General features: G+C 37.0%; 1 protein-coding gene across 1 annotated transcript in view; it reads left to right on the top strand.

The window, feature by feature from the left end:
* The window catches only part of LOC150089376 (polyamine deacetylase HDAC10-like), a 162386-nt gene that overhangs the window by 63194 nt on the left and 84770 nt on the right, over positions 1-14422 (top strand). Inside the window, exon 3 of the mRNA XM_090389961.1 lies at positions 9406-9505. Within this exon, the coding sequence (XP_090246087.1) occupies positions 9406-9505 (100 nt within the window). The remainder of the gene's footprint in view (positions 1-9405; positions 9506-14422) is intronic.

The raw sequence follows: 14422 nt of genomic DNA, 5'->3' as shown, positions 1-14422 counted from the left end.
TTCTCCAATGGGGCAAAGATAAATTAGTTAATTTAAACTCCTCTAAAACTCAGTCCTGTTTTATATCTCAAAAAAAGGGATTCTTCCTATGCTTGTCGTCAATGGAACTCAGATTTCTAGACAAGATCAAACATCTCTATTAGGGATTACCCTGACCAGCATAAGCACATCACAAATATTGCTTCCTGTGCATCTAAAAAACTGGGTTTTCTCTCTCACGCATGTTACTTTTCTTCTAAAGAACTGTACAAGTCTCAAATCTTCCCTGCCATGGAATATTTTTCCCACACCTGGGGCGGTGTCCCCCATAACTTCTTTCAACCTTCTAGACTCCGTTCAGAAGAGGACAGTTAGCATTAATTAATGACCCATCTCTTGCAAAGTTTCTCTACTCACTGTCTCATAGAATTTCTGCTTCTACTGCATGCCTCTTCTATAGATATTTCTATGGGCATAGTTCTTCCGAATTGGCTTTGGTAATTTCTCCTTTCTCTTCCAAACCAGTCTGAGCATGTGCTGCAACCAATCAGCATCCGCTACTGTCCAGTTTCAAACTCACATAGCCATTCTTATTTTTCCCTTCAACTTCTGTTTTCCTCCCTTTACATGTATTTCCCAAAAATTGCAATCTACAAAAAAAAGTCTAGTCTAATTTCAACAAATAACAGAAATTGTCTTTTGGAGCAATAGTAATATACAGCAATACCCCGCATAGCACTGATAATTGGTACCGAAACTATTCCGTGTTATGCGAAACCATGCTGGTTAAGGTATAATTATAATGGGTTTTAATTGAATGCGTACCAGAGAAACAGTCTATAAACAAATTATAATAAATCTATAAACAATTTGCACTTGATAGCCAATTAAAAGGATTTAAAATTTTAAAAAAATATTGCAAAAATTTTATTAATGAAAAGGTAACATCATGAGAGATGAGAAAAAAGCAGTTGTTTATTTAGATATTTCAGTAATGAAGTCTGGTGAAGCCATCTCTTCTTTTTCTCGGCATACAAGTCTTTGTAGTATCGAATCCCATCTTGTAAAATTTGCCGTATCTTGATGCTACATTCAACATTCGGATCTCATTCGTAATTACCTCGCAGGCCATGTCAACCCCCCAAAAAACTTTCTCCAGTTCTGTTAAATTTTTTTGGTGGCACTTCAGTTTTATCCACTTCAGAATTGTTTTCCTCTTCTGTATATGCAGTTTGCTCGTCAATTTCAAGGAGAGTTGCATCATCTAAGTCGCATGTGAGTCGATGCAGTTACGTACATTGGCAGTGTTCAAAGTTTTAAATCCCAACTCTTTTCCGACCTTCACAGTGTCTTCGGCAATTATCTCAACTTGCGATTCAAAACCAGCGAAATCATTTACCAAATAGGGCAAAACATTCTGCCAAACAGAATGTATGTTGTTGGCAGTGATTTCTAACCAAGATGCAGATATATTTTCAATCATATATAAAGGGGTAAAAAATAAATTTTGAAATGAAAAGTGAAAAACGATCATTTCGTCTCGTCAGGATGGAATTAAGAATACTGAACACTGTTACACGTTGCAGCTGACTGCCTGAAAGGAGCTATTGTCACATGTGCATGGTAGACAATAGAGTTGGCACCGCAGCATATATGTACCGTACTTAGGGTACAACAACACAGCATATATGTATAGTACCTGTCCAGGCTATTGAATGAGTTTTAATATGTACAGTAAATTTTCAACTTAAACTTAATTGAAAATCACGTTATTGTGAAACCTGTGCGGTTTGAAGCGTGTGCTAAGCGGGGTATTGCTCTATATATTTTTTATGATATCAACTGAAATTTCTCATGCATCATATTTTGTGCAGCTCTTAGTGGAATCATTTGATTGGATCATATACCTTTCATGGATCTGTGGTACAGCACAACTAACTGGCTTAGTTACAAGACAGATTTGTTGCACAATTGGATTCATATCAGGATTCATTGTGGTTTGATCAGATGTGGATTTTTCCAGGTAGGGGGATTTGTCATAACAATTTCCTGCTCCTTTAAAAGTGGCCGCCTTGAAGCTTAGATCTTTCTATTTGTGACGATGATCTTTGGCAATTTATTAACCAAGACATTCATGCTCAAAGGTTTTGAATACCAGAGGAACTTGCAGGTATTGTTCAAAATGCCTTTTGCAAAGTGAAACTAAGGATGTTGTGCAAATGAATCGTTGGAACTGTGATTGGATTATTTTATGTGAAAAAAAAATACAGTTGTGTGTTCTGATTCACGTGATTAACACTGAATAATGGACAACATCAGAACAATGTTTCATTGGATGGCATTACGTATAAACCCAATACTGTACTTTTATTGTGAGCGAAGTGTCAAGGGACATTTGGAGCACTCTGTATCTAGATCTTCACTGAGATTCTGTACAGTTCAAAAATATTTCCCTTTAGATCTATTTGCACAGACAGATCTCAAGAGAGCTATTTTGAACTGTACTGAATCTGAGTGACGATCTTCATACAGAGTGCCCTAGAAGTTCCTTTTCATCAGTGCTGGAACAATACCTGATTTCTCAAGACCTAAATTTCTTTGGAGCAAAAGCTCCAATTTTTAATGTATGTGATGAATCTCATTTCCATAATGAATAAAATGAATAACTTGTTTTTTATTTAATCCTGGTTTATCAGTTTAGTCATTTTCTTTGCATCAACCATTATGGGAAGTAGTAATACAATCAGTGCCCCTATTGAAGGTCACTGCATGAATTTTTCTGGCTATAGGGATAGGGAGGGCACCTGTATCATGAAGGCCAATTTTATCTATAATATGTTTCTGGTATAAAACCTAATGTCTCAAAATTATCGGGTAGCAAGTGTCCCCAGTGATAACTTTGTACTTCATTGCAGTATTATCCCAAAGGTTAACCAATGCACTTACATGGGAGTCAATTTGACCCCTGCCCCCATAATTTTTTTTTTCTTTAGCTCTTGTGAACTTTAAATTTATTCTGCTTATCCATCTCTAACTCACAGTCAGTGCCTTGAAAACAAATTTTTTTTCTTCATCGTCACATAGGATAATGAAACCCAAATATCTATGTGTTTTCAATATCAGATGATATAGAGTTAAAAATTTAAGTATTAGAAGTCATTTAACAATACACAAACAAATGAATCTAATTTTTAAAATAAAATATAATTTTTATTTTAGCCTAGGTCTGTAAAGAAAGAAGAACTGGAACTAATCCACAGGTACTTATTTTGGTGTGTGTGTGTGTGTGTGTGTGTGTGTGTGTGTGTGTGTGTGTGTGTGTGTGTGTGTGTGTGTGTGTGTGTGTGTGTGTGTGTGTGTGTGTGTGTGTGTGTGTGTGTGTGTGTGTGTGTTCATTCGTGTATGTACATGTACTTGTTCAGAGGGAAAAATAGAATGTATAAGAGTCGTTGCAGACAGAAGGATAAAGAGAAATCTGAATTGCTTTTTTAAATTAGTCATTGCATTTTTGTGGATTTACCAGAGTATTAGAATTTTTCAGTATTTATCTTTGCATCATTGATGAAACTAGTAATTCTTTGTGTCACTTCTAATATCCCTGACCAAGACTCTTTCACTAAACACTAAGTGTATAATTTACAATGCAGATGTTGCCAAAAATCATATATTTGGAAAACTGGTAGAAAATTCACTAAAGAATTAAAGAACACAAATATGATATAGTCCATGGCTTAATAAAAAATTGGATCCTGCATTCGACATCTGGTGTGAGGATCACCAGAGGGATTTCAAGGACACTTCTGTTCTAACCACTGACAGGTACAGGAAACTCAGACTGTGCAAAGAATCCTTCATTATTGGCGTAAACAATATTAACCAAAACAAAAGCATACAAATAGATATTAATAACATGCATATTTTCTGAAGCAGAGTATTAGAAAAGATTAAAAACAAGAATGGAAACCATAATAATTTTATCTGAATAAAGAACCCCCATCACCCATTCTAACAATCTTTCCCACACAATTAAGATGATCACAAAGGTTAGCTGCCAAACAGATGACTAATCTTACAATGTCCAAAACCGTTTTTTCTCTCTGAATATAATTGGCCCCAGGAGACCTTAACTTGAGTTTTGATTCAAAAGTTCTTAGTTTGAGAATACAGTATAGAACATATAAATATAATTTATTGTAAACCACTGTCAGGCGCCTCCGTAGCCAGGTGGGAAGGAGCAGCAGTGCGTAGCACACGCTTCTTGATTAGACCGGGGTTCGAGCCCGTCACCACCAAATATGGAGAATGCGGAAAGGTCATGGAATGACCACCGTATATCCCGGAGCAATATGGCCTTAGTTGCTAATGCTCCTAAAAACCAAATAACAAACAAACAAACCACTGTCTTGGTATGCAAGGCTGATGGTATCATAAGGATTGTATTATAGGAATGTAAGTATTCGTAGTTTCTGTTTACTTAAGTTTAATTTAATTTTATTAAATTTAATTCTTATTAACTAAATTATTGCCGACCGGGCTAGCCGAGTGAGTAAAGTACCTGCCCGGCAACCCAAAGGTCGCGGGTTTGATTCCCGCCTCGGGCTTGGATCAAAGTACTGCAAAAACCTTGGGAGGTGCAATATGGCCACAGAAGCCGATGCGCCAACAACTACCAAATCAAAAAAAAAAAACTAAATTATTAACATTTAAAAAAATTATTTAAACTGCTACAATTAAACTTTACCTGATGTTTATCAATAGCTATCTGTTAACTAATTAAGGATCCATTATGCAGATAATTACAAAAGGCTATATATTGACAAGTAAAGAATGTGTAATCAAATTAACAACTATATGTAAATGAAGTCACCATAATTTACAAGTTCTGCTGTCTTTGCAGCAGAACCTTTGCAGTCATTAAAGACATTGTACAGGAAGTGCCACAAAACATCTGAGAATAATCTGCAATTCTAAGAAATTAAAGGCAGATTACACACCATGCAGATTGCAGTGTTCATTATTTCACCAATTTCCATCTCTTGATATACTTGTGCACTATGCTGCTAAAAGAATATTCAGTTCATAGAGGTGATTTTAGTGGTGAAATGGAGAGCTGCACACATTTGGACAGGAATGGAATTTAATTGGGAACTAACTCTAATAAGTTACTATGGGATTGTCATAAAGTAACTGGATACAAAGAGTAAATTTGGTATAGTCTATATAGATTTTAGTAAAGCCTTTGATACTGTTCCACATGAATGAATTTTGTCTAAATTGGAGGAATGTATTATTAGTGGGAGGTCACTAAAGTAGATCAAAGAAATTATGGAATGGCTATGGTTTTGAATGGATCAAAGTTCTAATTGGGTCCCACAAAGTTCAGCACCTGATCCCTTATTACTGATATTCATTAACAGCAGAGAGGATGATATAACAAATTTGGTATCAAAATAAGTTTATTAATCATGCAATAATTGGGAGGGTAGTAAACAGTATTAACCAGGCTATGTTATTTCAAAATCCTCAAGAGTTGAATAACTTTTAATGCATGTGATAAAAGTTGGGTATTCACACTTAGAACTGATAGGAATTGTTGTAGCTGCATGATATGATGGCATCATCTGGTTTTTGTGTTTTTTCACAACAGTTACATAAGAGGAATGTGTACTCATTATTACATATAGAGTGAAAAAAGTGATTGTGCTATAATAGGAGACAGTTGCTGCAACTGGAATATCATATTCAGCGGTTTATACTATCATCCATAACATATGAAAGAAATCTATATTTATACATTTAAATTGTAACAAGGATCATCACTTACAAAGAATAACTACATCCAGCATTTCCAGTTTATTATCTGATTGGCTAAGGAAGTTTTTGCATCATTTAAACTACATTACTTATTCAGCTTTTATAATGGAGGATATAGATAAATTATTCGACTAGTCTAAGAAGACTGTAGATGACATTCCTCGTGGATTAGCCAAATTAAGGCAGCTGATCCTCTGATTTGCTAACCCCAGATCCCTGCCTTAGATTAGCTAATTAAAGCCCTGATTGAAGAAGCATTTAGAAATTCTATTAGTCTGATGGGACTCATACCCAGACCTCTCTCTAAACAAGTGACAAGCAGTGAAATCACAATATTAGTCGTGAAGATTTGGAAATAATTATGTGATATAACATGAAATTCTTTCATCAGTTTAAACAGGTTACCAGAACAGCATGTATGGTTTTGTCTGTGATGTACAGAACCCCATATATATTTTTCTAACAGACACAAGGAAGTGATTATTCCATTGTATAAAACAGTGGTTTGGCTAAATCTTGAATATTGTATACTGGTTTGGAAATTTCATTTCAGGAAGAATACAGTTCTTAGAAAGGGGTCTGTTAAAGAGCAGAAAGGGTGAGCACAAAAAGTTATTCCTACTGGAAGAGACTTCAGTTTTGGAAGCTGTAAAGGCTAGAAGCCAGATATTGATGTAGAGATCTGAATGAAGTTTCTTAAGACTTTAGAAAAGTTAAGTAAACTAAACATTCAGGATATTTTTTTCTCTTTTTCTCAGGCGGAATGTACTAGAGAATATGTATTTAAGTTAAGAAAGGACTAGTTTCAGACTAGTACGGTAAAGGAAAAGTTTCTTTTTCTCAAAGAACAATTGCTATTGAAAGAAATTGTGGATAACCTTGCAAAATTGGAGAGTTTATGTAAATTTAAACATGTGCTAAATAAATATGAATGGAAATAGGTTGGATTGTATGAGTGACCAACTTGCAGTATACATGCCACAAGGGGCATGTGCAGCTCTTGTCAGTGTCACTCTCCCAATAAGGAAAAAATTAAATTATACAACTGATATGTAAAATTGGGAATGATAGACACATAAACACATAGTGTGTTCTAATTGCACTTTTGTTGTCAGAAATTACAACTTGTGTATGGCTCGTATGGTTATGGCTCGTATATATTGCCTTTTAGTGTTAGTTTAGCAAAGATAGGTGGGGTGCTGATCAGATCCTAATATTAATTCTGTAAGATGGAACATTTGTTCATTAACCTAAATTAAATTTATTTTGTAAAAGTAAAATTGTTTCCATATTTTATTTCAGACAATTAATTTACATAGCTAACAAAAATATTAGGTTGTGCCAATCACAGATCAGTGGGTGGGTTATTGATTCCTATTAAGAGCCTGACTATAAATTTTACTTTGTTTTTTTTAGCTTTTTTTTGTAGAAAAGTGATATCTGAATTCTTAAATGTATTATACAGGGTGTCTCAAAAATATTGGTACAAACGTTAGGGGAGGTAGGTAACATCTAAAGGAATGTGAATTGCATAGGAATCCATAACCGGAAACGTCACGGGAAAGTAGCATCAGAAGCACAAGAAGCAGAAATGACACAAGACAGTAATTAGTGGCAAACATGATGTTACAACAAATGCTTGAAGGTTCCACCACAAGACACGATGCATGCGTGACACCGACACAGCATGAATTGATGGACACGGTTGAACACACCTGGAGTTTCTTTGACAGTAGCAGCAGTGCAGACGAGTCTCGCCACGAGATCCACTTCTGTCTCCACAGGCGATTCATACACGATAGGTTTGAGGGGCCCCCACCCACAGAAAGAAATCAAAGTTCGATAAATCAGGTGAGCGTGGGGGCCAGGCAACGAGTCCACCACAGCAAATCCATCGACACCCAAAATGCCTGTTCAAATGGTCATGAACACACCTTCCATAATGGGTAGGCGCCTCGTCATGTTGAAACCAAATGTTGCGTCTCACATTTGCTGGAACATCGTCAAGTAACCCTGGTAGAACTTGTTCAAGAAAGATTCGATATTTAGCGGAGTTCATGTGGGATGGTAACAGGTATGGGGCCGACTAAGCAGTCACCGACCATACTTGCCCACACATTTATTGCAAAGCAATGTTGTGCCGCATGGGAGTGCACACCGTGTGGGTTGTCGTGAGCCCACACATGAGCATTGTGCTGATTGAATAAGCCTTCCTGAGTGAAATAAGCCTCATCCGTGATCAAAACATAGGCTGGAAAATTCAAGTCTTGAACACTTTCTTGGAGAAACCACTGTGCAAAAGCCACACATGCAGGATGATCTTGGGGGAGTGGTAACTGACCTCTTTGGAGATGAAAGAGGTGTAAGGAATTGTCATGCCAGACATACTGTACACTGCAACGAGACACTCCTAAGGCAGAGGTAATGGCACGTGTGCTGGTAGTAGGATTATTCTGGACGGCATTCAACACACTTTCTTCCATGGCAGGAGTTCACGTCGAACGTGGTCTGCCCGCACTACTCCTGTTACCTCTAAATGACCCATAATCACACAAATTTTGATGCACACGCACAAACAAACGGTGGTGTGGTACATGTCTGTCTGGGAAACGTTCTCCATAAATTCGTTGAGTGGCTCGTCCATTGCCCTCTGCTAATCCATACACTAGGTGTATGTCTGCCAGCTCACAGTTCATATATCGATGCATACTCTTCATGTGGTGACTACTGCTTGAATGAGTAAACCAGAAATTTTCCCTCTTGCGAACTGATGAACAGCGCCATCTACTGACTTACGGTGACGTTTCCGGTTATGGGTTCCTATGCAATTCACATTCCTTTAGATGTTACCTACCTCCCCTAAACGTTTGTACCAATATTTTTGAGACACCCTGTATACTCACTCACTCACTTTGAAATTCTATTTTCTTTGGGAAGAATGAGGTACCTTACCAATATAATATGTGACATGTTGCAGGAAAAGGTTTGCCATCCCAGGATTGGAATGACTTTTTTTTGTTTTGTTTTGGTTTGTTTTTAAATTGATGCCTTATTAATCTAATTTCTTTTGTTGTATATTTTAATACTAATAGCCTCACAGAAAGGGAAATGATTGGAATATAAAATTAGTAAATTTGAATAGACTTAATTGCAAGCAGAGTAATAAATTTTACTGAAACTTATTTTATTTTTTAGTTTGTAAAATAATAAGTGGAGTTTACCTCAATATAGTATGTAGAACACTTCCGTATGATACTCTCCAGAAATTAAAATGAAAAAACCAAAACTTACATTGAGTAAAAAATAATTAAAAACCAATTTAACACAATTAAAAATATTAAAAAGAATCTAACAAGGAAAGAAAATCGTTTTGAATATTTTCGTTAGATTTTTTTTAAATATTTTTAATTGTGTTAAACTGGTTTTTAATTATTTTTTACTCTAATGTAAGTTTTTCGATTTTTTCGTTTTAATTTCTGGAGAGTATCATACGGAAGTGTTCTACATACTATATTGAGGTAAACTCCTCTTATTATTTTAAAAATATTAATTTCAACGTAAAACCTATTGAGCATTACAGCTCTGATTCATACTATCTAATTTATTTTTTAGTAAAGAATATATTGAACTTGTAGAAAATACAAGGGGTTGTAACAATGTAAAAGATTTAGAAGAGCTGTCTTCCAGTTACTTCGCTATGTTTTTTCATCCGGTAAGTAAATTTTTTTATTCATCTATTGTGTCTTGGCTAATACAGGAATATTTAGGTAAATTGAGTTAATTTGCTTTTTAGTAGCAGTTATATTTAATTATTCATTTTGCAACATTTTTTAAACTAAAAATGTTGCTGTAAGTAGTAGAAAATTCTCATCATTGTGTATGAATACACTTAATTTGTTTAGATTTCAGAGCACCAGGTTTTCCCCATTCCCTCTAATTATTATGAGTTATGTCTTTGAGGTTGTAGTAGTAGTAGTAGTGGCAAATGAACAAGAAAGTAAGCTTATATACCATCATCCAGACCTGCATACAATACTCTAGTGCAGCCTGACCATGGCCTTGTACAAAGGGATAATCACCTCCTTATCTCTTCTAGCAAAGTTTCTGTATATTATTGACAAAATCATATGAGATGTCCTGGTAGCATGTCTGCACGGCTCAGAGAATTGAATATCTGAGCAGTGAAAACTGCACAATTGCCACCAGGTCTTTCATTTTCTACTAACCTGTGTAGTTTCACATAGTTGATAAGTTATTCTGAGGTTAATACTATCCCATATGCAGTACCTTATGTCAATGTTAAACTTCAACTGTCACTTCTCAGCCCATCGACCTAATTTTTCTAAATCTTGTTGCAGCAGTTTGATCTGATTACTGTCATTAACCACCCTGCCAACCTTTGTATCATCTGCTAAATTAGATATTAAGCCTAATATATCTTCATCAGTATCATTAATAAATATTGAAAATTACAATGGGCCCAGCACTGAACCCTGGGGAACTGTTAACATTAGTCTGTGAAGAGCAGCACCCATTGATAACAACTCTGTCTTCTTCCACTTAACCATCCCTTTATCCATAGCAGTACTTACCCTTAAGGCTACATTGGTCCAGTATACACAGCAGTCTGTGAAACCATATCAAATGTTTCTTGAAATCAGGTATATGATATCAAAATTATTTTTTGCATTCAGTTCCATGGTCACTGCATCATAGTAACCTATCAGATTGGCTAGACAAGATTGCCCCTCAACAAAACTTGTTGAGAGGCAATCTACTATAATTCTATTCCAGTGCAGATGGTCCTGCATTAGCATTAGTAGAGGCACACAATGCAAAAAAGCAAGCTTATACAGCATCAGCCAAAAAAAAAAAAAAAACATTCCCATTTCACTGATCCATCCATTCCAAATGTTTGTCTAGTTCTGCCTTGAATTTATTTAAGCTATCAACTTCCAAAACAACAGATGGAAGTTTGTTCCAGCAATCAACTACTCGCTGGCTAAAGGCAAACTTCCGCACATCTATTCTACAACTGTCTTTCCTGAGTTTGAATCTATGCCCCTTCAGGTTTGTAATCTGAGCAAAAGGAAGAATCCCATCAGCATTAAGCCTGCTCAATCCATTCAAGGCCTTATACATCTCAATCAGATCACCTTGCAGTTGCCTAGTCTCAAGAAGCTGCAGTTTGCAGAACTTAAGCCTTTCTTCATAAGAGCACCCCCTTTGTTTCCTTCATAGTAACCTTAGTCTATGAAGGGAACAAAGTTTCCACTTCTTAGCCCTAAAATAAAGCTTCCAGACCTGCATGCAGTACTCATGGTGTGGCTTGACCATTGCCTTATACTAGGGGATAATCACCTCCTATCCCTGCTTGCAAAATTCCTGTATATCATTGACATATAAAGACCTTATGACCTACTCTGGCAGCCTGTATGCACTGTTTGGAAAACTTCATATCTGACTGCACAATTACCCCAAGGTCTCTTTCATTCTCCATTACCCCGAGTGTAGCACCACATAGTTGGTGGCGCCTCCGTAGCCAGGCGGGCAGGAACAGCAGTGCGTAGCACATGCTTCTTGATTAGACCGGGGTTCGAGCCCGTGACCACCAAATACGGAGGATGCGGAAAGGTCACGGAATGACCACCGCATATCCCCGGAGCAATATGGCCTTAGTTGCTAATGCTCCTAAAAACCAAATAACAAACAAACATAGTTGGTACTACCATATGCAGTACTTTGCATTTGTCAATGTTAAACTTCAGTTGCCACTTCTGAGCCCATCTACCCGACTTTTCCAGATCCTGTTGCAGCAGCATACTGTTATTACTGTTATTAAAAACCTTGCCAACCTTTGTATCATCTGCAAACTTTGACATTAAGCTTGATATACCTTCATCAGTATCATTGATAAATATACAAAACAACAATGGGCCCAACACCAAACTCTGAGGGACACCACTAATAACATTAGTCCATGTAAAGCAGTACCCGTTGACCATCACTCTCTCTCTTCTCCCACTCAACCATCCTCTTATCCATTGTAGCAACTTGCCCTTAATGCCATACTGCTCCAATTTGTACAGTAGTCTTCTATATGCAACAGTATCAAAAGCCTTCCTAAGATCAAAGTATATGATATCAAAATTATTTTTTGCATCCAGTTCCTTTGTGACCACATCATAGTATCCAATCAAATTGGTGAGACAAGGCTTCCCCTTAACAAACCCATGCTGTGTCTGAATTATTGCTGCAGTCTTGTCTAATGATCCTGTCATGCTTCTTTAACCAGTGACTCCATTATTTTCCCTGGAACAGAAGTCAAACTAACAAGTCTGAAATTACCTGTGTCCCCCCTTTGTGAATTGGAGATACATTTGCACATCTCCAGTCCATGGGGACTTCCCCTCAGTCCAAGGATGCTCTCATAACTATGGCTAAGGGTTTGCTTACTTCCTTTGCTGCCTCCTTCAATATAACTGGATAGATCCCATTCACCCCAGGTGCCTTTCTTCTGTTTAACTTCAACAATTTCTCCTCCACTTTGCTCCCAGTTATTACCAAATCATTCAACTCCCCATCAGAGTCTGATAAAAATCTGGCTCTCTTCTCCTTGAATAACTCGTTGTGTGAATGTAGATGTAAAATACTCATTTAGTTCGGCAGCTGTCTGAGAATGATCATCTACAGTCAAACCATTGATATCAAGTGGACCAATATGATTCATCCTCTTCCTTTTAGAGTTTATATAAGTAAAGAAGTCTTTGCTGTTTTTCTTTGCATCCATTGCCAGAGATTTTTCATAATCTGCCTTCACTTGCCTAACCTTCTTTGTGACTTGATTACAGACTAGCTTGTATCTACTTCTTAACCAGCGATTCCATTATTTTTAAAGGCTTTTGGGGCTTTAACATTGTTTTGATATTGTCTATATATAGAATATCCATTTGAAATTTCTAAAATTTTCTCAATGAATGCTTTGGGATAACCTTTTGGTCAAGAGCCATCTTTAATGCATGGAAATTAAGGATTTTAGCACCATAGGGTTTGTGACCCATCTGCTGTTCAACACTGTTATGCAGTTGAGGGGAGAGTACCCTTGTTTGGTTACTCTGTAGAGACCAAATCATCGTTATCTTCTGGTTTGCAAACTTTTCATAATTTTCAACCATTAATAACATATGCCAGTGTGGGAGCTCTTTTTGAAATTCTATGATAAAGATGAATGCTACAATTTTATCAAAAATGTTGCATTGAAATAAATTGGTTTTTAACTCCTTCAATTTTAAATGAAAGACCTGTGAAACAATGTCAGGTCTATCAATAGATCTTGTGGCCTGACATCATTTCAGCATTACAACTATTATAAGTGAAAGTTAGAAAAATGGTTGTTTTCCATATTTCCTGACAAGGGCCACAGTATACTGTCTCTGCTGCATATTCCATGGGCTTCCTTGAAATGTAGATGGTAGTATCACAATTCTGCAAGCTATTAGATTTTCTTGGTTGCATCAAGTCACAAAGACCTTGCAATTGTTCCATGCATAATAGTTTTTGATTATGCCATAGATTGAGTCTCTCAGCTTTAACATGACTACATATGGGTAACAGTAACCCCAGAGCAATGTATCAACTCTGCGGTACTACACTGACAGTGGTGGAGAATGAAAAGGACCTGGGGGTAATTGTGCAGGCAGATATGAAGTTCTCTGAGCAGTGCAGACGAGCTGCAAGAGTAGCTCATGGTGTCTTGTCAATGATATACAGGAATTTTTCTAGCAGGGATAAGGAGGTGATTATTCCCTTGTATAAGGCAATGGTTAGGCCACATCTTGAGTACTGTATACAGGTCTGGAGGCCTCATTTCAAGAAGGATGTAGAGCTGCTGGAACGGGTACAGAGAAGGGCAACAAGATTAGTAAATGGAACAAAGGGTTGCTCTTACGAAGAAAGGCTTAAGTTTTGCAAATTACAGAGTCTGGAGACTAGGCACCGGCGAGGTGATCTGATAGAGGTGTATAAGGCTTTGAATGGTTTGAGCATGCTCAATGCCAATGGGATTCTTCATCTTTCTCAGAATAATCACCTGAGAGGGCATAAATTCAAATTGAGGAAGGACAGATGTCGGATAGATGTGCGGAAATTTGCCTTTGGCCAGCGGGTGGTTGGTTGGTGGAACCGACTTCCATCACTTGTTGTTGAAGTTGATAGCCTAAACAAATTTAAAGCTCAACTGGACAGGTATTTCGAACGAACGGAGGGGTGAAATGGGAGAGGGGTTTTTTTTTTTTTTTTTTTGGCTGATGCTGAATAAGCTTGCTTTCTTGCATCATATGCCTCTACTAATGCTAATGCTAATGCTAATGCTAATATTGGTCCACTAAATATTGTTGAAAGAGTTTTTTGGATTGGTGTATGTGGGTGAATGGTATGTGAACTGCCAGCCTAAATGTAACAATGGTAGCATGGCGAGTCTTGTTTGAGTACATTGCTAGCTACAGCCATTGTACTGCAAATCTTTATCCTGACCGAGTTCTCCCTAAGGGAACTGAGGAGGGTACATCATTGGATCACATTGTGGACTCGATATGGAGAGTATTTTAGCACATCCTTGCCAGCCATACAC

Source organism: Mastigoproctus giganteus, chromosome 2 (assembly GCF_048544385.1).
Source record: "Mastigoproctus giganteus isolate SK-2022 chromosome 2, ASM4854438v1, whole genome shotgun sequence".
Lineage (NCBI taxonomy): Eukaryota > Metazoa > Arthropoda > Arachnida > Uropygi > Thelyphonidae > Mastigoproctus > Mastigoproctus giganteus.
Note: the sequence above shows the minus strand (reverse complement) of the source record. Positions and strands in the feature narration are given on the sequence as shown.